The sequence below is a fragment of the Agaricus bisporus genome (genome assembly GCF_000300575.1).
Source record: "Agaricus bisporus var. bisporus H97 unplaced genomic scaffold AGABI2scaffold_13, whole genome shotgun sequence".
Lineage (NCBI taxonomy): Eukaryota > Fungi > Basidiomycota > Agaricomycetes > Agaricales > Agaricaceae > Agaricus > Agaricus bisporus.
In genome coordinates, this window is record NW_006267348.1 from 43,571 (window position 1) to 63,592 (window position 20,022).

General features: G+C 46.3%; 9 protein-coding genes across 9 annotated transcripts; 5 read left to right on the forward strand and 4 right to left on the reverse strand.

Moving 5' to 3' along the window:
• Positions 1 to 3: 3 nt before the first annotated feature.
• AGABI2DRAFT_195499 (hypothetical protein) lies at positions 4 to 1,104 on the forward strand. Its single transcript, XM_006456274.1, has 4 exons — positions 4 to 209; positions 261 to 451; positions 505 to 619; positions 682 to 1,104. Exons 1-4 carry the CDS (start codon positions 39 to 41, stop codon positions 838 to 840), a joined length of 636 nt encoding a protein of 211 aa, XP_006456337.1. The 5' UTR covers positions 4 to 38; the 3' UTR covers positions 841 to 1,104.
• Positions 1,105 to 1,138: 34 nt separating this feature from the next.
• AGABI2DRAFT_228258 (hypothetical protein) lies at positions 1,139 to 2,466 on the reverse strand. Its single transcript, XM_006456275.1, has 2 exons — positions 2,446 to 2,466; positions 1,139 to 2,391 (listed from the first exon to the last, which is right to left on the reverse strand). Exon 2 carries the CDS (start codon positions 2,333 to 2,335, stop codon positions 1,148 to 1,150), a length of 1,188 nt encoding a protein of 395 aa, XP_006456338.1. The 5' UTR covers positions 2,336 to 2,391; positions 2,446 to 2,466; the 3' UTR covers positions 1,139 to 1,147.
• A 1,127-nt stretch (positions 2,467 to 3,593) lies between these two features.
• AGABI2DRAFT_195502 (hypothetical protein) lies at positions 3,594 to 4,617 on the reverse strand (the record flags this gene model as incomplete). The annotated part of the gene is made up of 1 exon (XM_006456276.1): positions 3,594 to 4,617. A coding segment is annotated over exon 1 (1,011 nt), but the record flags the coding sequence as incomplete, so codon positions are not given.
• Positions 4,618 to 6,250: 1,633 nt separating this feature from the next.
• Positions 6,251 to 6,930, forward strand: AGABI2DRAFT_139130 (hypothetical protein). Its single transcript, XM_006456277.1, has 3 exons — positions 6,251 to 6,410; positions 6,471 to 6,511; positions 6,569 to 6,930. Exons 1-3 carry the CDS (start codon positions 6,271 to 6,273, stop codon positions 6,814 to 6,816), a joined length of 429 nt encoding a protein of 142 aa, XP_006456340.1. The 5' UTR covers positions 6,251 to 6,270; the 3' UTR covers positions 6,817 to 6,930.
• A 1,003-nt stretch (positions 6,931 to 7,933) lies between these two features.
• AGABI2DRAFT_211252 (hypothetical protein) lies at positions 7,934 to 9,767 on the forward strand (the record flags this gene model as incomplete). Its single annotated transcript, XM_006456278.1, has 7 exons — positions 7,934 to 8,130; positions 8,213 to 8,296; positions 8,355 to 8,476; positions 8,532 to 8,617; positions 8,677 to 9,159; positions 9,219 to 9,433; positions 9,503 to 9,767. 7 exons carry the CDS (start codon positions 7,934 to 7,936, stop codon positions 9,705 to 9,707), a joined length of 1,392 nt encoding a protein of 463 aa, XP_006456341.1. The 3' UTR covers positions 9,708 to 9,767.
• A 399-nt stretch (positions 9,768 to 10,166) lies between these two features.
• On the reverse strand, positions 10,167 to 11,484 carry AGABI2DRAFT_181004 (hypothetical protein; the record flags this gene model as incomplete). Its single annotated transcript, XM_006456279.1, has 4 exons — positions 10,167 to 10,337; positions 10,387 to 10,603; positions 10,727 to 11,269; positions 11,330 to 11,484. 4 exons carry the CDS (start codon positions 11,482 to 11,484, stop codon positions 10,167 to 10,169), a joined length of 1,086 nt encoding a protein of 361 aa, XP_006456342.1.
• Positions 11,485 to 12,722: 1,238 nt separating this feature from the next.
• Positions 12,723 to 13,710, forward strand: AGABI2DRAFT_195504 (hypothetical protein). The gene is made up of 4 exons (XM_006456280.1): positions 12,723 to 12,980; positions 13,032 to 13,222; positions 13,275 to 13,389; positions 13,449 to 13,710. Exons 1-4 carry the CDS (start codon positions 12,810 to 12,812, stop codon positions 13,605 to 13,607), a joined length of 636 nt encoding a protein of 211 aa, XP_006456343.1. The 5' UTR covers positions 12,723 to 12,809; the 3' UTR covers positions 13,608 to 13,710.
• A 94-nt stretch (positions 13,711 to 13,804) lies between these two features.
• Positions 13,805 to 16,092, reverse strand: AGABI2DRAFT_188317 (hypothetical protein; the record flags this gene model as incomplete). Its single annotated transcript, XM_006456281.1, has 4 exons — positions 13,805 to 14,723; positions 14,756 to 15,019; positions 15,301 to 15,358; positions 15,954 to 16,092. 4 exons carry the CDS (start codon positions 16,090 to 16,092, stop codon positions 13,805 to 13,807), a joined length of 1,380 nt encoding a protein of 459 aa, XP_006456344.1.
• A 57-nt stretch (positions 16,093 to 16,149) lies between these two features.
• On the forward strand, positions 16,150 to 19,691 carry AGABI2DRAFT_228269 (hypothetical protein). The gene is made up of 29 exons (XM_006456282.1): positions 16,150 to 16,233; positions 16,284 to 16,369; positions 16,449 to 16,477; positions 16,548 to 16,595; positions 16,657 to 16,665; positions 16,821 to 16,859; positions 16,917 to 16,961; positions 17,037 to 17,180; positions 17,237 to 17,251; positions 17,307 to 17,323; positions 17,375 to 17,437; positions 17,498 to 17,576; positions 17,633 to 17,693; positions 17,750 to 17,762; positions 17,817 to 17,878; positions 17,930 to 17,974; positions 18,029 to 18,045; positions 18,106 to 18,144; positions 18,199 to 18,284; positions 18,345 to 18,389; positions 18,441 to 18,493; positions 18,547 to 18,601; positions 18,654 to 18,661; positions 18,715 to 18,793; positions 18,850 to 18,858; positions 18,918 to 19,031; positions 19,089 to 19,166; positions 19,229 to 19,315; positions 19,380 to 19,691. Exons 3-29 carry the CDS (start codon positions 16,456 to 16,458, stop codon positions 19,560 to 19,562), a joined length of 1,515 nt encoding a protein of 504 aa, XP_006456345.1. The 5' UTR covers positions 16,150 to 16,233; positions 16,284 to 16,369; positions 16,449 to 16,455; the 3' UTR covers positions 19,563 to 19,691.
• Positions 19,692 to 20,022: the final 331 nt, after the last annotated feature.

Here is a 20,022-nt window from a genome sequence, read left to right on the forward strand (position 1 = left end):
CTTGAAGCTAGGAGGAACGTCTCCATTCACCTATCCTAATGGTAATTAAGCTATATTCGCATCCCCGTTCTCCCTCTGGAAAGATCGTTTCTATGGTCCTCTACGAAAAAGGAACACCTTTCGAATTCATCAAAGTTGACTTTGCCACGCGCCAACAAAAAACGCCCGAATATCTCGCAATGAACCCATTCGGCGTGGTTCCTTGCATTGTACGTCCCTATTTGCCATCTCGTATATGCCCGCATATGACAGGCTTCCAGGATGATAACGGTTTCATATTGTACGAGAGTCGCGCTATTGCACGTTATCTGGAAGAGAATTACCCAGGAGGGCCAGGACTCATACCTTCCGATCCAAAGCAACGCGCTTTGTTTGACCAGGCTTCTGCCTCGGAAGCGTCTAATTTCGATCACTATTGCTCCCCGCTTGTGTTTGAGGCTGTAGTGAAAAAGTGAGTAGAGATTTTGAAGAGTCATAACGCCTGTCTCATCGTGGTTGAATTAGACGGCTAAATCTGGAGCCCGACCCGCTATTGTATAAGGAGCTGTCTGATAACCTCAATGCTACGCTTGATGTTTACGACCAGATTCTTGCGAAGCAGAAGTATATTGCTGGTGATGTGAGTAGTGACCGATCTCTTGCTTTTTGTCGAACCCGAACGTGAATGCCGATTACCCACAGTCGCTCACGTTGGCAGACCTATACCATATTCCGGTGGCTGTCTTACTGTCTTATGCGGACATTGACATTACTAGAGGAAGGCCAAACGTGAAGCGATGGTTCGACGAGATATCTAGCCGTCCGTCGTGGCAGAAGGCTAAGGAGGGATTAGATACTTAGATTGTGAGCGAATTGTACAAGTCAGGTAAAGGACCCAACACGTCTAACAGTCCAGCCGTATTGGGCTTCAAGCGGGAAACGATCCCTGGATCCACTGCCCAATGTATCCGTCGTCCTTGCCCAAAGCTCCTTGAATTGTTCGCGTATCAATTAATATGTAAATTCAGTAGTCTCGTAGTCGCCTTGCTGAAAAGCCGACTGCGAAACAGAATCTCAGTCAACTTAAAACAACAAGATGTAGAATATCAAAGTGGAAGCCCTCGAGGAAGAAAGCGAGATACATATGAATATTCCCAATGCACCCATGTCATTTACGCCCTTGAGCAGGATAGAACCAGCCAATCTTATAATAGACGTACTCCACTTCCTCCCTCGTATCTTCACCATAGGTTAGGATGTCCCTCTCCACGACTTTGAGGCAGGGTACCAGTGGATCGCAATCCATGGCGAAGACTTTTTCGATGACGTTGGCTTCAAAGGAATGTGTCGAGCGTTTGGTAACTATGAGATGGGAAAGGGGCATCTCGGTTGCAGATGGGCGACGTAAAAGGTGTAACAGACAGCTTCGAATCCATGGCGCGTGCTCAGGTTCGTAAACAATGTCGGCACCTAGAACAAGATCGAACGGTTCATTCAACAGACCATCGCGTTTTCCTTCCAAAGCGAACGTCGACCAATCGAGCGGGTGAGCCACAATCGACACGTCAGATGAGGGTCCACCTTCTGGGAAGTTGGACCGGATATTGTTGCAGAGGTTATCTAGGACACGTGGATAATAGTCAGTGGCAACGATTTCGACGCGGCGGGTGTTCTGGGACTTAAGTTGCTGTAATACTTTGCCCATTGTGAGGCTGACGAGGCCGGTACCAGCTCCAAGTTCGAGAATGCGGAAGACTTCAGAGCTGTGGGCATTGAGCTGTGCAACGCTCAACCCGAACGACTCCGGATCCCCTGCGATAAGATCAGCAAGGACGCATGAGCCCCCCCACGTTTGTGCGCCCATACTGCCAAAATTATCGTTATCCAACGAGATGTCCGTGATATTGATAGATAACGGAATGGATGTGCCCAAATCACATTCTATAGGGCGGTAATCGAATACGAATTCTCGAGTAAGTTGGCCAGCAGAGGATGACCCTGCACAGACCGCCAAGAGCGCAGCAGCGTTATGGATTAAGATCTCTCTCCCTTGGCTTTCCATATCATTAGCATAATCCAACATGGAAATGAGAGCAGTGAGCCATTTGATGGCATATGCGCGCTCAAAAGGATCAGATCGGAGATTTCTCAAGTCATCATCGTCAGCGCTTTGAGTCGAATGAATCGCCAGTGCAGAACAGCTGGTCGGGTCGGACCCATGACGGCGATATCCTCGTACGTCTGTATTGTAAATGGAGCGCAGGTAGTTGATGGAATCATTCAGGAAACCAATGTTCTCGGCAGAGATGCTTCTAATGGGTGGAAGACATGATGTTGGGGCCAAGGCTCCACCCATCCACGTGGCTAAAAGAATTTGGGATCCTGGATCTGGATCCTGACACGATGGAGGAGCTGCCATGACTGTATGAGATGTGGTTTGGGCAGACCAAGTAGATAACTACTCACCAGGATACCGCAACTGTAAATGTAATCGATGTGAGAAAAAAGTATGGTCAGGGGATTAGCAATGTTTGAGGACCGGCGAAGCGGCCGGCGACCGGTGATCGGGGAGCTATCAAAATCGTCCCCGTATCCCGGCGATGTATTGCCAAATTTCGAGAAGTCTTCTGCTTGGACCCGCATAACTGTTTCTGCACAATAAAAGCGCTTGAAATGTCGCTTAAGTAGCCTGAACCCAAGAACCAACATTCCAGATCTCGGAGGAAAATCACGGCACGAATGTTTAGTCAACAGGCCAGCATATAGCGTTCCACTGTTATTTTAGCATGTTGAGTCTCCACATGATTTTTGCTTACAACTTCCAGCCTGACCAGGGCTCTATAGAATTTAATTTCTCCTGAACGCTTTATTACTCAAAGATGCTGGAGACGAACGTACCGATACGCAACCACCATGTGCAAGGCCGGAATAGTCACAGTGTATGGGTCCGAATGGGACTCGGACGCGCTTTGTCGTTTCACGCTTTCGTCAGGCTTTTCACGTACCACTATATTTATCATGGCTCTGTACTTACCGCAGGCTTAACTCGGAGGAATTGTATCCGTTCTACCATAGTTCCACGTTCTATGCTTCCATTTCCAAGGTATCAACATGTATCACATTCGGGGTAAATGGCGCAGATGAAAATTATGCAAAAGAAAAAGAAAAAATAGAGGTCTCATCAAGGCTATGACTAGTCACTTTAGCCTCGACTTCAAGTCATATGAATTCCCTGTTTAGCCAATGCATCTTGAGCGGCCTGCAGCTGCTTCCTAGTCCGATCCAACTCATCCAGCGTCTCTGCGTTTGCCCTCGCTATAACGTCCTTTTCATTCTGAAGAGTCTGTAGCGCATCCAGCGTCTCTGCGTTTTTCCTCGCTACAACGTCCCTTCCCTTCTGAAGAGTCTGTAACCTGTTTCTGTCACACTAATTCAAATCAGAAAGAGATAGAAGATGAAGAGGTAATCACGAACCTCATTTTCTGTCTGCGTCCGATTAACTTCCCATTCCCGCAGGATACCACCAATTCTTTCAGGTTCAGGAGGTGTGACAATGTCAAGGATACCAAAACGTCCAAATCTGCTTTTTGCCTCCACAAATTTCGCCTTGATGGCATCGTTAGAGTCGCCGGGAAGAATGGATACAATACCTCCCTTTTTAAGTGGCAAAATGATTGTGCCTTGAGTATACCTGCGAAGGGAATATAAGATTGTCGAGCAGTACCAGTAACAGTTGTTACTAGTGATCGAATAATAGGTTTCCTCCTTGGTGACGGTATCTGCGAGGCAGAGCAAGGCAAGTAGAGAGACGAATCGACATGGTGATGACGAAGAGAAAGCAGTTGGAGGGCTGGACGAAGAGAGAGCCGTTGAAGCCGCCGGAGTTTGCTGACTTTGAGCTTTCGCTAGAAGTTCTTCAAAAATCGTGTCCGAGTCATCCTCGTGAGGAAGAGTGGCGGGTTGGGGTAAGTCCATACGTCCGATCAACTCAGCGTTGCCCATGTCACCCTTCGCCAATTTATGCCGCACTTCATCCAATGCAGGTTTCTTACCCGACAAGAATTGGACTGCGGACTTCTTTCTGCGCCATTTCCCTATCACGGAATCATCAAATGAAGAGCTGTCCCCGTCTTCGGTCCTCTCGCGCGTCTGTTCACCCTGATTGGCTGGGCCCGATTCAGTGGAAGCTCCTTCCTTGGGCCGACGTCCATCCACTCTCCGCTCAATGATGAGGTACCCAGTGGCTTGAGGCGGACTTGGGATGGGATTAGGCCGACCCTGGCGAGCCTCGGTAGAAATGACTTCCTGATGACCAGCAGACGAGGAATCTTGCTGAGGGCGGGTCCGAGGCGTCTGTTGAACGGTAGCCAATAAAAGCTCATGCCTGAAGCCGGTCCTGTTCTTGTACACCTCGACCTGCGAGACATACCAGTCGTCCGGACCAACAACAGCTCCCAGAGTGGAAAAATGATTGACAAGGCTCAGCAGGTATTGCGCGATTTCGACTGACAGCTGCGGGGGAGAGTACCAGATTGTGTGTACATCGAGAGGATTAGGGGGAGAGACATCAGAAGACATGTTAAAGAACGAGGCAAGAGAACGGAAAGCTTTGCGAAACGACTTCATGGTGCTCGTCGTCAGTATTTATCGTAGAAAGAAACAATTCAAGACGCTATTTGCTGTTGTGTATGTGGCGAGAAAGACCCTGATATGATGGGTAACAAACAGAAGCAAATGCAGAACGTTATGCATGTACATATGTTAGTATGTTACAACTTCCTCTGATTTCCGACGTACCTATTTCGACTGGAATAATGCACCCGAACCTGGTTCATTCTTCCCTGCAGAATGCTCATAAATGGAAGACGCAAGCACCCACAAAGGCTCCATTCAACACCTTTAACACGAGGAGGGGTACAGCGTGCACAAAGCTGTCAAACCTGGACCCCGAATTTTAATCGATGGGCAATGCCCATGAAACGAAGCTCGTCAAATACCAGGAACAAAAACCTTGCAACAGGAGCATTTACAGATATTTTTTTAGTCTCTTTGGTTGAATCTAACGAATCATTCAGCTTGATGAGTACCTGCGGCTGAATTGCATTTATTTCTAGTGATCCATCTAGTACTACTCACTGGCGAATATCAGAGCATAGCTCTACCCCATCGCCCGGAAATGCCGACTAACGAGTATCCCGGATTTTCGCGATCGGGGAACCCTCGGCCCATCATATTATCGATACGAGCTCTTTGCTTGATCGATATAGCCGCGGCTCCCCGTATAATAACATCTGACGAGAACTTTCGGTCAAAATGCTCGTTTAAAGAAGTCGGTCGAAGTGAACCACGAGGAAAACATCCAACGTCGGGGATCCGATGAACCCTTCGTAGGTGCGCGTTATAGTGATATCGGATGCAATTGCGGACCGAATGGATCGTGCGTGATAGATACTTGCGTCAAATATACTCTCATCCATGAAACAACCCTTTCTTCGAACGATCGTTGGCACTTCCTATTTCGTCGGTTGAGAGAACGATACCTTTTTCCTGTTCATATATCCGATTACGCACTTGTTTTTTATATTCAATATAGTTGGACATGCTTCTCCCATATACGCAAAGCGCAGTAACATGCATTGATAGAGAGTAATATGAGGCCGAAGATAATTCAGCAGTGACCCATTTGATGGCCGCATACTCGTTAGAATTGGCTCCGCAGAATAGCTGATGGGGTCCTGTCCACGACGGCGAAACCCTCATACTTCCGGATTGTACATATCTGTGGCGTAGGGAATTTATGGAGTCATTCAGGAAAAGAACGTTTCCGGTAGATATTCTTCTATGGGTAGAGAGGAGATCCTGATCTAGATTCTGGATCCCGACACGATGGAGGTGCTGCCATGAATTAGACGTGCTTTGGATCGCCAGACTAGGTATACAACTACTTACTCACCAGGTGCCGCAACTGTAATCCATGGGTGAGACAAAGTACGGCCAAGATAGTGGCAATGCTGAGAACCGGCGAACCGCCCGGTGATCGGAATAAAAGTTCTCCAAGAGGTCCCCAATCCAGGCGATAAATTGCTGAATTTTGGGAAGTATCCTACTATTGACTGGTATAACACACTGCAAGAAAAAGTGCGTGAATTGTCTCTGAAGCGGCCCGAACCCAAGAACCAACACCCCAGATCTCGGAGGACATCACGGCACAAATGTTTAGTCATCATGCCGGCATGTAGCGTTCAACTCTTCTTCGTAGTCTTGTCCACCACCACCATGTTCTCTCAAAACATGGGTTTCGCCTATAACTTCCAGCCAGACCAGGGTACTGTAGACCCCAACTCTCCAGAGCTGTTCAAGGAGAATTTGCGGCTCATCCACGACCATGTCACTAATCTACGCTTGCACTCCCAGCGAGCTTCGGCAGGCATGTAAGTAAGCCATACCTTCATCTTGAAGATTGAAATCCTAGCGGAAAATCCTTCTCGCAGTAAAAATGCGTATCGTGAAAGCCACCCTTCTCAGACTCAAGGTTCACAGTGCTCGTTTCATTGTGTCGCGATCAAATTCATTTATCGCGCCCGTACAGATCATATCAATAATGTAAAGCAACTCCTTGACGTCCTGGAGGACCTCCTGCGCCAAACGGGTATAGGCGCCCTTCCCCTCCTTGAACCTAATCCATCCGGGCAAATACAACCGCAAACCGAAGCGCAGCTGATGGACCAGGCGGAGAAAGGCGTGAAATATCATTTTGAGCAGTTGAAACGAGCCCAAGAGAGCGCGGCTGTCGTAGCCAATTTGTTAGGGATCGATCATCGTCCTCAAAACCGTTGATGTTCGATTACTTTCATATTATCGTCGGCGTCGGTGTCGTTGGCATGAAATCTGTTATCCTTTATGGTAAATCAACATCAACGAAATCAGGAACCACGCCGAATGGGTCCATTGCGAGATATCAAGGCGCAGTTTTGTTCTGAGAAAGCCTTAGCTACTTCCCCCTCTCGGGTAGATTTCGGTTTTCTTTTGGCTCGGACATCGCCACGCAAGATGAGTTCTCTTCCATGTGTAGGGTTTGACGTCTCAATCCCTTTCAGATCGAATATTTCAATACCTTCCGAACCCAATGTGGCCTACCGGTTCCCCTCAAGATTCCCCTCCATAGTAGCGTGCGTTGGAACTTCGGGACAGCCTACACTATGTTGAACCGTGCTCACAAGGGATCGCGCGGGACTCTATTAAGTACCCGACTTTCATGAGGATGGCGCTTAAAGTTGTTATCCATGCAGGCGTCATCTGTACCTTGTGAACAGCTGTTTCCGGCAGGGGAAAACGACCGGCGTGCTCGACTCGGATCTGATCGCTTAAGGAGTTATTCTTCATGAAATCAGCTTCGCGGGGTACATTGATTGACTGAGCTGCGGTCAATGCAGCCGATTTGGCCCTTCCGATGCCCTCTGGTGCGTTGGGACTTCCATTTGGTAGACGCGGGATCAACGCCAGACCTATTGCAAGGCCCGATCGAAATCGCAGTCGCACGACCGATGAGGGAGTTTTCAGGGTTGCATTGAGATTCCTCTGCTCGGCGTGAGTTGGCGTGAAGTGGGCCCTCCGAGTCAGTGGTCTATCATAATTGACAGAAGACGGTTACATCGGCAGATTAGCTCAAAGTGATCTCTCAGAATTCAATCAAATGCTGTGAATGGCCTACTTTGAAAACTCAAGCACGCTTGTGTCGCAAGTGGGAGATGCAATAAAAATACATACTTAGCCTTGTCCAATGTTCCTCAACTTACTTACGCTGAAACAGACACAAACACTGGCACATGTCCATGCTTCGACTGCATCGCCGTTCTCTCTCCCACATACTATAACATCTGTTTCCCACCCTCAAACCAAAAACAAAACCAAAAACAAAACGCCACAACTCAAGGGGCTCAAACTACGTGAAAGGATGAAAATCGCTGTCGAAGGTTGCTGCCATGGCGAACTGGAGGCCATATACGATCATATTCGCGACCTCGAAAATCAAAATCAATACAAAGTTGATCTATTACTTATTTGCGGTGATTTTGAAGCGACGCGGAATCTTGCCGATCTGCAATGCATGGCTATACCGGATAAGTATAAACAATTGGGTGGATTTTACAAGTAGGTGCTAGTCTACACTTTCTTGGCGGTTTCGGCTCATACATATATACATCGATGACTTTGATTGGTTTGATTGATATAGGTATTATACGGGAGAAAAGAGTGCTCCTATCTTGACGATCGTTATTGGGGGGAACCACGAAGCATCAAACTATATGTGGGAGTTGTGCATCTTCCTGCTTGTTCCCTTCCTATATCTTGTGTAGCTCACTGGAGTATTTTAGGTACCACGGTGGTTGGCTAGCACCTAATATCTACTTCCTTGGACATGCAGGCTGCGTTCAAGTGAATGGGATTAGCATCGCAGGAGCTTCTGGAATTTTCAAGCCCTATGATTTTCGCAAAGGTATTCATTCCATGACCTACATATCCTCTTTTTTCTTCGCTCAATTATCGCATAGGAAATTTTGAAAGACTGCCGTATTCGCCAGACTCTTTGCGAAGTATATACCACATCCGAGAATTCAATGTTCTGCGACTCTCCCTTGTACGTCTTGCAATTTTTGATTGACTATCATTTTACCTGACATTAATTCGGACTTTCAGCTCAGCCAACCTACTATATTTCTTTCTCATGAGTGGCCGCAATTTATCGAGCGTTTCGGCGACCTGAAGAGTCTCCTTGAGAATAAACCTCAATTTCAAAAAAGTCTTGACAAAGGAGATTTCAATTCACCTCCCATGATGGGCTTGTTGAAAAATTTGAAACCAAATTGGTGGTTTTCAGCTTATTTACATATCAGATTTGAAGCAGACTTTGTTCATGAGGCAGTTGGAGAACCTGAATTTAGTGAAGGGAGGGGGGAAAAGGTGACAAACCTGGATGCGAATATAGGCAACACCGAGATCGAGGTCAAGGCTATCGTAGCAGAAGGTAGCGCAACTTCGACGACCAGTACGCCGGCCGTGGTAGCAGTGCCGAAGGAGAACCCGGATCCGCCACCCGCTCTAGCCGTATCACAATCTCAACGCTCAGTCACACATTTCCTTGGTTTGGACAAGTGCTTACCCGGGCGCCAATTCCTGGAGGTGCGACCTCTTATCCTTACATGTCCCACTCTTGTTGATAGTCTCAATGCCACGCCCAGGTCGTTGATATTCCCACTCCTAGACAAGGCGCTACTTCTAATGGCATATCGCGTGTCCCCGTTTTGGAATTTAATCCGGAATGGCTTGCTATTACACGCGCATTTCATCCCTGGTTCGCAACTACCCTCCGTCAGCGCAGATTTCCTATTGAACGGGAAGCGAGGTCTGCTGTGGCTTCTGCAACGCAATGGGTTTTTGAAAATCTGCAGAGTGAGTCGTCAACGAGATCGCAATTTTCTTTTTCTTATTTTCTGATCCCTGACGCAGAAAACGACTCGACAAGAAGATTACTCGTGGACGATATTCAACAGTTTGTTCAAACTGCACCAGGGCCTGTAGCTCCCGCATCACCCAATCAAACAGTCGATGAGGGGGTTCCACAACCACCTGCATATCTGAACCCGCAGACTGAAGCGTTCTGCAGAATGATCGGGATTGAAAACAAGATTAATCCTAGAGGACTATCTAGAGGTGGTGACACCCAATGAATCGTTTTATTAGTTACTACTACCCTTAATGTATATGAAAACATGTAATAAACATCTTGTATACAAACGCTGGTGGTTATCGATTATCAATTGCGGTCTCTTACCTTTACAGATCCTATCATATCCTTTGGTGAGTGTTCTCTCATGGGGAATTTTGATATCGCAAATGGGAGGCTCAATGGGGAGCGGTGGTATTGCGAGATATCGTAACACGTGTCACCAATGTCACCCGGAATCACCTATCTGCGATTTTGCTAATGAGCGTTCGTGAACGGGCTGAACTCTGGAGTGTCTGAAGGGTTATAGTAATAAATCTGTTGTGACGACTATTATTGGCACTTCGGCAAGTGTGCTTCTTTTATATTTCAAGTCATGTGAGGGCATAGTAGAACTAAGAGCGTATTGGTCAAATTTCAAAGATAGAGCAGACAGTTAGCATGGAAATACATGATCACTCTTTCATTGCCTCAAGCCCTCTGGGTTGGTGATACCTGTTAAGTTAGCCAATTCTATCCTAACTTTAAGCTTCCTGATCTCTGTTTCTGCCTTCTCAGCCCTCTGCAATGCCTCAAAATTCCTTATTTCAATAACCCTCTCTCTCTCCAAAATTTTCAGCCTTTCATTACCACACTATTTTAAATCAGACAAAGTGAGAATACAGAGAAAAATAATCACATACCTTGGATTCCCAAGCTCCAAGAGCATTTTCCCACTTAGCTAACATCGTGTGAACATTACCGTTTTGGGTTTGATTGACAATTCCCAAGGACGCGAAATTTCCGGGTTCATGTCCAGCTTTTTGAAACTTTCTCTTCATTTCTGTGGGGGAGTCGTTAGGGTAGACTGTGATGAAGGAACCTTTGAAGGAAATCTGAATGTCGGATCGAGTGTAATGCCTGATACATTGGAATATCATGGCACAATACTGGCAGTAACAACTCTTGCTCAGGAGCTTGTATTCACATTCATTTGATGATATTGTATTTGCGAGGCATATTAGAGCTGATACCGATAGGTACCGCGATGTTTGTGAAGACAGAGGAGGGAGGTTCATCGGGATACTGTCGGGTTCAGCAGAGTCGACGGGGGTTGAAAGTTCTTGGATGACGCCATCAACATCATTGTCGGCAGGTAGAATAGGGGGTGGGGGCAAAACCATCCGAGCCAGAAGATAAAAGCCGTTGGGCGGCCCAGCTGAAGTGGAATTTCGGACAAAGTCTGCGGCAGCCTTTCCCCCGATCGAACATTTCACCGTGTATTCCAGCGAAGAGGTGGTAGTGAGACAGCAGAGCTGTTCTTCAGTTTCACTGTCCTTTACGGTTGCCCCTTCCACTCCATCTTCACCCTCAACTATTTCCCCGCCCGCTTCCCTTTTGCCAGCCTTGCCCTTTTTCGTTCGTCTGTCATGTTTCTCCAGGGGCTCGTTCTCGTCTCTAGACCGTTCAAGGAGAAGAAATATCGGAGCGGGGGTTGGTGACGAAGTCTCGCTTGGCACCCCAGAGGTTGTAGCAGAGGAAGTGGAAGGAAGATGGTTACGCCGAGGTGACTGTTCTATCGTTGCCCTGATAACCTCGTGTCGCAGATTTTTCCTCTCTTTGTAAATCTCAACAGTCGAAACGTACCAGTCGTTGGGACCAACGAGTGCTCCAGTTGTAGTGTAGTGATACAAGAGGGTGTCGAGATAATGTGCAATAGGAAGAGCAATGGGAGTGTCCGCAAACCATATTCTGTGTTGCTGATCTATCGGAGGCGATCGTGAAGGCTGGATAGAAGACATATTGAATAACGAGGAAACGGAATGGGAGACTCTGCGGGTGATATCGAGCATGGTGGTCATCGTCAGTATTTAAGCAACAACTGATGAATACTGTCTGCTGTCGTTTTCAAGTAATAATCACCGCGGGAATGCAAAAGAACTATCCACCTTTAATGTTTCAGTAGATATGATGTATGTGTGGTGCATTCTTTCCATTAGGTTCAGTATGATTTTAAAAGGTTCTCCTTTCTTTGCTGGGAGCCAGTTTTCGTTCAGACTCCTGCTGAAAAGTCACACATGATTGGAAAACATGGCCAAATACCCGGTAAAGAGTTCCGAGTCCCTTCAATGCGCGCACCGTAGATTATTGCATGGCTTCGACGCTAAGGTTGGTGAACCTATTTTTAACTCGCTCTTCGTTAATCCATTCCGAGTCTCCGACTTCAGCGTTTCCTTATCCGCGTTTTCTCTCTTTGAATGCTACCCTTTCTATTATATAGTTATAACATTCAAAATGATACATTCCTACTTTCTTACTGTTTCATTCGTGCCTCTCGTGCCATGATTCAAGGCTCAGAAGGACCGGAAATAGCGCAATGATACGCATTTTGTTCAAGCCTCCTCACTTATCCGTCCATAGTGCTCTCGATTTGTGTTCCGCCACTCCTGCGCAAGTAGAAGAACCGAGTAATGCTTGCCAGCCTGCTACTTTCGGTCGCAAATAAGAAAACGTGCTGGGTGAAACCCATCAGAAAACTGGAAAGCTCCTAAATCAGGATCCAACTCCCGTCGGCCTGCGGTCGAGATAAGTATGACTTTCATTGTAATATGATAGAGTTGTGATAGTGTCCTTTATATAACTTCCTGCGATCCACTCGGTAATGATCCTAGTAGATTAAGGGTAACTCAATATCTGTGTTCCCACTGGGTTGATTATGGATTATTCTGGGCTGGGAACTGGCTGGGTATGTCGTTTTGCGCGTGAATCAGATCAGCATCATCGTCACGATAAAATGTACTTCCATAGTATAATGTCTTTTCATGCTATATTTTTTTGACTGGGTCATCTCACTTTGCCCCCTGTAGAATAGTAGGAAGGGTATTGGATTTTTGTGTTCTAATCTCGTTCTTTTTTTGGCCTTAAACCGTTATACATTTTTGGAGGTAACGTCAACTCTACGTTGATGTTGAGACGTGGCATGTGATGCACCAATCAAATGCTTTGAATGCCCAGATAAATTGGCGCATTTTCCCTTGACCTTCATTATTTTACCACGGTCAAAGGTGTCCATGTCTTTCTAGTGATTGCGCAGCTCTACCATTACTCGAGAACCTACTTCGTTATAATGCCTATCAAGTTGTACTCAAGTCCCAACACCACTCATGGAAAGATCGTCTCTATGGTTCTCTATGAGAAAGGGATCCCTTTCGAGTTTTCCAAAGTTGACTTTGCCTCAAAACAACAGAGATCGCCGGAATACCTCGCAATGAATCCATTCGGAAAGATCCCTTGCATTGTACGTACCATCTTACCATGAAATATACACTGATCATAGGAGAGATTCCAGGACGATAACGGTTTCATATTATATGAGAGTCGTGCTATTGCTCGCTACCTGGAAGAGAACTATCCAGGAGGACCTGGACTCATACCTTCCGACCCAAAGCAACGCGCTTTGTTCGATCAGGCTGCTGCCGTTGAACTTTCCAGCTTTGACCACTACGGAACCCCGCTGGTTTTCGAAGTGTTTGTAAAACCGTGAGTAAATTCAAGTATTCATTTAGTGTCTGTTTGATGATCTTCCGTATAGGTATTTCAAGCAAGAACCTGACCCGGCCAAATGCAAGGAAATGACTGAACATCTGAATGCTACCCTTGACGTATATGAAAAGATTCTTGCGAAACAGCAGTACATCGCTGGTGATGTAAATGTCTCCTTGTTTGATGGTTAACTTTGGATACTAACGATGGTGGCTATTGTCAGTCTCTTACGCTCGCAGATCTATATCACATTCCTCTGGCAAGTGTTCTCTCACGTGGCAATTTTGATATCACCGATGGAAGGCCCAATGTGAAGCGGTGGTATGACGAGATATCCAGCCGCCCTTCATGGCTGAAGGCAGAGGCAGAATTGAAAGCTTAGTCTATGGGGGGTTATATGTGGTATGTATACGTAGAAGTATGCGATTGACTCTTGTAGTATGGCATGTTTTCAATTTAGATTTCACTAAAGTCAAGATAGCGCGTCCGCATGCGAGAACTCACAGTGGTGGACATCACTAAGGCAAGGTTCACATTGAATCATTCCAACTATCCCACTACTACAATACTTCACCAAAGCTACGTGGGGACAACAGTCGGAAGCCCTACGTCCGCCACGACACAAAGATGATGATACATATAACCGATGCTGTGTTCATTTCCATAAGCCAGTATCATGGACCTGTCAAGAGATTCATCGGTGGGTTCCGTAATCCAATTCACGGTCCTAGTCTTGAAAAGATCACGGTCGGAATCATACATATCATACCAAGTGCTGTAGCAACGACTATCTTGCGAAGGCTCATCACGATGCCACACCAAGAACGAATCTTCAGCGAGGTCATAGAATAATTCCCCGTCCCTGTCTTCATCGCCCTCGACAATTTGCTGAGATAAGACACGGAAGGGACACTGATCGTTGTCAATTTTCTCGCAATAGAGCAGATAGAACTGAAATTTGACGTTGAGTTCATTGAGTATATGAATAAGAATCGCATCTGATCCTTTGAGCTTCAAGTCTCCTGCTTTTGCGATCGCAGATTGGACGGGGTAAGCATGGTTGAGACCAAATCCGAGAAAAGGGTGTAATCGCCTGGCAGACTCGTCTTCAAGAAAGGTCCTAAGAGCAGTCTTGAACGGATGCTCGAGTTGTCCGTCGATGGAAGATTGAATAATAGGAACAGGAGGTCTTCTGTCTTTGTCGAAATAAATGTTGTAGGTGACAGTGACTCGGTTGCCAGACTCCACAGGGAGCACCTCATGTTCGACGTCACCGAAGAAGGCAGCATAAGCCACAGACGGCACCGAGGAATCTTGAAGCAGAGCGGATCCATCAAAATTGAACTCGCGGCCACGATGTCTGAGAAGCAGATTGCCACCCTTGTGCGTAAATGGAAGTACGATGACGAGGGAACCAAACATATTCTCGCTACGAGGCGTGTCCTGATGGGCTTTGAAGAACGAACCTTCCCCTAAGAAAGCAAATCTATTCTTAGCTCTGGTTTAAAGCGTAGAGCAATACAAATAGACTTATCGTAAACGTTGAGCTTGTAGAGCTCGAAACGGATGCCCTGGTCGAGGGACTGCCAGGAGAAGAGTCTTGAGACGATCTTGTCCGCGAAATCATGACTGTCTGGATTGAATCCCCATAAGAAATTAGGCGAATCGAGCTTTCCAGCTTTCCGATAGGTTTCATCCAGCACGTCTTCCTGGTTGCGACCGAAAGTAGCAGGTTGGCAGGCATTACTTAGTTCTTCCACTTGCGCCGGAGTAGCGGAGCCCAAATCGAGAACACTATGGGCGTGTAAATGGCGCAACAGACTACAACGAGCTAAATGCACCTAGGTGACCCATCTGGTTTCTTGAAGAACAGCGTTGTCTCAGAAGGGGAGAGTGATAGGACTCCGAAAGTCCAAGGAATATATTGACCGGCTCGATCGGTGATAGAGTCACGAAGAGTTTGAGTAACGGAGTCGGCCATTAGAGGAGTCAACAGCAGACGAGTCAGGATATGCCACAGTTATGTTCTTCTTATACCTCTGAGGAGGGTGGCGTGAACCCTGTGATCTTGAGACCTGACGCCAGCTGACTCCGACACGTGCAAACTGCGTGCAAGGCTTGTTAAAGGGTGAACTCAATGATATGTCGGAGTCATGGCCAATAATTACGTACGGAAAACCCCAATATCTCGAAGCAAAGTTTGAGATAACGAGACGGAATCGCTTGAATGATAGTGACGGCTCATTTGTACTCTGGTTGAATACTTGTGGCCAGATACATGACTATGATATTCGGATATATCGTGCTATTCAAAGGAGTGTCAGGAAATTAAACAGCTGGGTTATTTCAGAGCCTGATCTTTCCATTCACGTTCTCTCGGATCAGTGGAACGGCTGTACAGGAAGAGAGGCTAAGGGAAGATCCTATTCTGGAAAAAGCAACTGCTGTCCGGTGATAAGTGGAGTTTTGTGGAGTGCGCCTCTATAAAGTCCGAGCTATCGGCATCAGGTTCCAACTCGACGTTTCGTCGCCACATCTTCAAGTTCGCTGCAAGAGCACAATCAGTATCTGTTAGATCTGGAGTGGCACCACCACTCTGTGCAAACATATCGAGAGCCATTCAGCAAAGGCGAAAATAAAAGAGGCAGTGAAGTAGAAATGAAATGTCCAGAACATATTCGTTTGAAATGACAAACGTGAGAAATCTGACTGATTCCGACACAAATACTCGGCCCTGGGTTGCCTAGTAGCTGCCGCCTGTCTCTGCAGCCGAGCCCTGCCTTCTTCTCCCCCCGCCCACCGCAGCCGAGGTGTCCGGTTAAGGCATGGGAGAGTGGCGTTCTTTCCACGTGACGCCAGCCGGGCATTGCCGGTAACGGCGAGATGAAAGGAAAGCGACTTTAAAGTGACATCGAGGCGCATTACCCGTCTCTGTTGTTCCGGGCCGTCGATCTCCTCGAGCCTCGTTTTCTTGGTTGTCTTGCTCGATTTGACAAGTGGAAGTAGCTGTTAGTCTTATGGCCTCACATGATGACATATACGTGGCTTAATGTTCTAGTACTGCAGACGTCCATTTATAGGCGCTGCCTGGTAATCTAATTTTCATCCTGGTGGTCGACAAAGGGAGGCATATTTAGCACCTCGGTGAGTTAGAACTCTCTAATTCGGGCGTTCTCTTGTTCTGACCATGCGTCTACTTTGACTGACCATGCGCCATTTGCAGTACCGGCATGGCGAACTCACCGAGCCAAGGTACGTTCAAAGGCTCAAAGTCATCTCGATACCAGGATATTCGCCCTTCTAATCTATAAACCGGCTGCAGCGCCTACTCAGGATCGGCCCGCGCCTCTTGTAAACCATGTTGAACACGGTCAGTTGACATTTCCTTATTTTTCCCCTACATTGTCAGTATTATCGGCTCTTGTCGTCAGGTTCATGTGGTACGCATTCTACGTGGCCAGCTTTCATGAACACCGTCAGTCTGGATAGAGTGTGTTTAAGCGAATTTACCCCTGCTTGAACAATGTGACCACGAATTTCTTCACACCTGTAGCTTTTTCAAGTCTGTTTCGGCAATGCTGATACTTTTTTGCAGGTTTTAGCTCGGATGTGAGTGGTGCAGGAGAGACCACACGTAAGACCGTTTTGGGCTCCGTCACCTTCTTTGACGCTAACTGATAAATTTTACCAGCTCTTCTCAGGCATGCAGCAACTAGTGCGGACGGATCGGCTCCTGGTAAGGCTCTCCATGTGCAGCTCAGACCTTCTTGCCTTCGGATATTGATATATATACCCTTCTGGTATCTTATAGAGTCGAAGACTAAGTTGTTTACACCTACCAACGTTTTCGCGATTATGGCCTCTCTTGGTATCGTTATAGCAGTTGCCGTTTTGGCTTTATTCAGCAAATCATCCGATGCTCTGGCCGTTGAGGACGGTGTTGGGAGACTACCCAGTACGTGATTTTTTACCTTGTTCGTGCTCAGATAATCTTCAACTCTACCCTTTCAGTCATGGGATGGAATAGTGAGTGTTCTTAGTTACGATCATCGCTGTCTGTACTGATCACTGGGGAATGTAGCATGGTATGCCTATATGGTTGGTGTTTGGTTATTTTTCTTGTCGACTTTGGAGTCACAATTGGTACAGTGTGAAATCAACGAAACTATCGTACTCGATAACGCAAAGCTCGTGAAATCGTTGGGTTTATTGGTAAATATGCCCCTTTGTTTCGTTCGCGTGAGATGTTGACTATTCTTCTGATTACGACAGGACGTCGGTTATAATTATATCAATATTGATGATTGCTATTCCGAAAAGCAACGGGATTCTGATGGTAATATTGTCGCGAGTAAGTACTGTTTCTTCATTCTCTAACATACACAGGATCTGATATTTTGAAAATAGGCAAGGAACGTTTTCCTTCCGGCATGAGAAATCTAACCGATCAGCTTCACGAAATGGGCTTGTGAGTCGTGCCCACTTTTTGCTTCACGGTCTGACACACCGACTTGCCTATCACAGTAAAGCTGGCATTGTAAGTTTATCGCTCAATTCTTTATTAAGAAATTGAAATTGACAGTTGGTTTAGTACAGTGATTCTGGATGGTTCACTTGTCAACTCTATCCTGGTTCGTACCAGAATGAAGACAGGTACCTTGCTTTATTCCCTCATGTCTGATAGTCCCTGATGTGCCGCCGAAGAGATATCGCTTTATTCTCAGAAGACTGGGGCTTTGACCTTCTTAAGTACGTGTCACCTTGACCGGAACCGAGACCGAGTACTGACGCCTTTTCTTGTAGGTATGATAACTGTGCTGGTTAGTTTCTGCTTGAACTTCATGACACCGAGAGTAATAAACATCCTCGATCACATATAGTACCTTTTGATGAAGTGATCAAGGAAGGAATGGTCGGAAGTGAGTAATCGTTTTCCAAGTTCTGTACAAGAAGCTAACGCCGATTTTCATCAGAGTATAAACGTATGTCTGACGCCATTGAGAGGCTGAGGAAGCGTACCGGCAAGTCTATACTATATTCTCTGTGCCAATGGGGACGTGTAAGTCGTATTCTAAACAACTTACATGTGGAGTTCGATGAAATTGATTTACATCCATAGGAACAACCTTGGCTCTGGGCGAAGAAGCTTGGTCAGACTTGGAGGGTCAGTAACCTCGTTTTTGAAGTTGTAACTGCTGAGTGACTGTGTAAATAGACAACAGATGACACCGGGTCGGATTGGGGCCACAGCGTTAGCATCCTCAATCAGTATGTGTTTTATCATGTACCGGTATTTGTTTCAAACTGAACATTCTCTCTAGAAACTCATTCTACTCTTGGGCAAATGACTTCTACGGTTACGGTGATATGGATTTCGTACGTGTTTTTGTTTCATAACTTTGGGAAATGACATTGATTATGATTGCAGCTTCAAGTGTGAGCACTATGCTTTTTGTCCTTGATTGCATTGTGTTGATTGAGGTCAATAGCGGGAACGAGGGTATGACATTCGAAGAGTCTAAATCACATTTCACCGCCTGGGCTTTGATGAAATCCCCTCTCGTCATTGTAAGTTGATTCTTTTCTTCCGATTGGAGTAACAAAATCTGATTTAATCAAAATAGAGTACCGATGTAAGCCCTAAAGGCGAATTTGCTTTTTGAAACCCTAATGACATCCCATTCTCTTATAGCTCACCAAGGCGACAGAAGAAACTATTACGATCCTGAAGAATAAAGAACTTATTGACATTCATCAAGACTCGGAGATTGGAACCTCCATCAGCCCCTTCAGGTGGGGAGTCAATGTAAGCAGAAGGATTTGGTATTCCAGCGCAACGTGTTTTAATATTGTGTTAAATTAGCCGAATTGGACCTTCAATTCGACTCATCCCGCACAATATTGGAGTGGAGAAACGAGCAACGGAACCGTATTCATGTTGGTGCGTGCACATTAAGACGTCCTCATTCGTCAATCAGCTCAACTTTTTCTTTGTGGTATTAGCTGAATGTCCTTGACCGTCCAGCGGACATGTTTTTCAGTTTAACTGAATCTCCTTGGATCCGCGCCGGAAGGCAATATTCTGTTCACGTAAGTCGGCGTTTTAAGTCCTCAAATTTCCCAGCATTGGATACCGAAATTGACTGGATTCTAGGACTTGTGGACTCACACCGAGAATGGCACTATCGTCCGTAACATGACTGTCCGTAATGTCCCGCCACACGGAGTGGTTGCTTTACTACTCAAAGATGCTGGAGACGAACCTACCGGTACTCCTCCACCTTGTGCAAGACCGGAATGGTGTATGGATCAGAATGGGACTCGGATTGATCAGTGATTAAATCCGGAACGCTCTGTCGTTTCATGCTTTTCGTCAGGCTTTCGATGTACTACTATTTTTATCATGACTCTGTATTTACTGCCAGCTTACCGTTGAATGGCTTGCGGAATTGCATCCGATATACTCTAGTTTTGTGCCCGGGCTTCATTTTGATAATGGAGCACTAAGAACACTCTTGGGTTGAAGATGCGCATATAGAGCTGTATCTCGAAATGGATTAGTATCTGAATATTCTAAAAAGAAACGCAGGGTCTGTTGATAGAATACAGGATAGCGCGGGCGGAATTCGGGCATCGTAAGACCAACCTGAGACGCCAATGGTCCGGCCCCGTCCCAAAAGCTTGTCTTTCGGAGCTTGGAATTTTCAGTCTATATAGAACGGCAGAGGCAGAGGAATCGCTTACGGGCACAACGAAAAAATATCCCGAAATGGATGTAAGGCGCTGACGAAAACTAT

What these genes read in the sequence shown, in the direction of transcription:
- AGABI2DRAFT_228269 (XM_006456282.1), top strand. Translation starts at nt 16,456, where the DNA reads ATGGCGAACTCACCGAGCCAAG. An exon ending in AGCTTGGTCAGACTTGGAGG is followed by an intron (nt 18,390 to 18,440) that starts GTCAGTAACCTC and finishes CTGTGTAAATAG; the next exon opens with ACAACAGATGACACCGGGTC. An exon ending in CCTTCAGGTGGGGAGTCAAT is followed by an intron (nt 19,032 to 19,088) that starts GTAAGCAGAAGG and finishes GTGTTAAATTAG; the next exon opens with CCGAATTGGACCTTCAATTC.
- AGABI2DRAFT_195504 (XM_006456280.1), top strand. Translation starts at nt 12,810, where the DNA reads ATGCCTATCAAGTTGTACTCAAGTCCCAACACCACTCATGGAAAGATC. An exon ending in TCGGAAAGATCCCTTGCATT is followed by an intron (nt 12,981 to 13,031) that starts GTACGTACCATC and finishes GAGAGATTCCAG; the next exon opens with GACGATAACGGTTTCATATT. An exon ending in AGCAGTACATCGCTGGTGAT is followed by an intron (nt 13,390 to 13,448) that starts GTAAATGTCTCC and finishes GGCTATTGTCAG; the next exon opens with TCTCTTACGCTCGCAGATCT.
- AGABI2DRAFT_228258 (XM_006456275.1), bottom strand. Translation starts at nt 2,335, where the DNA reads ATGGGTGGAGCCTTGGCCCCAACATCATGTCTTCCACCCATTAGAAGC.
- AGABI2DRAFT_139130 (XM_006456277.1), top strand. Translation starts at nt 6,271, where the DNA reads ATGGGTTTCGCCTATAACTTCCAGCCAGACCAGGGTACTGTAGACCCC. An exon ending in CAGCGAGCTTCGGCAGGCAT is followed by an intron (nt 6,411 to 6,470) that starts GTAAGTAAGCCA and finishes TCCTTCTCGCAG; the next exon opens with TAAAAATGCGTATCGTGAAA. An exon ending in CCACCCTTCTCAGACTCAAG is followed by an intron (nt 6,512 to 6,568) that starts GTTCACAGTGCT and finishes GCGCCCGTACAG; the next exon opens with ATCATATCAATAATGTAAAG.
- AGABI2DRAFT_195499 (XM_006456274.1), top strand. Translation starts at nt 39, where the DNA reads ATGGTAATTAAGCTATATTCGCATCCCCGTTCTCCCTCTGGAAAGATC. An exon ending in TCGGCGTGGTTCCTTGCATT is followed by an intron (nt 210 to 260) that starts GTACGTCCCTAT and finishes ACAGGCTTCCAG; the next exon opens with GATGATAACGGTTTCATATT. An exon ending in AGAAGTATATTGCTGGTGAT is followed by an intron (nt 620 to 681) that starts GTGAGTAGTGAC and finishes GATTACCCACAG; the next exon opens with TCGCTCACGTTGGCAGACCT.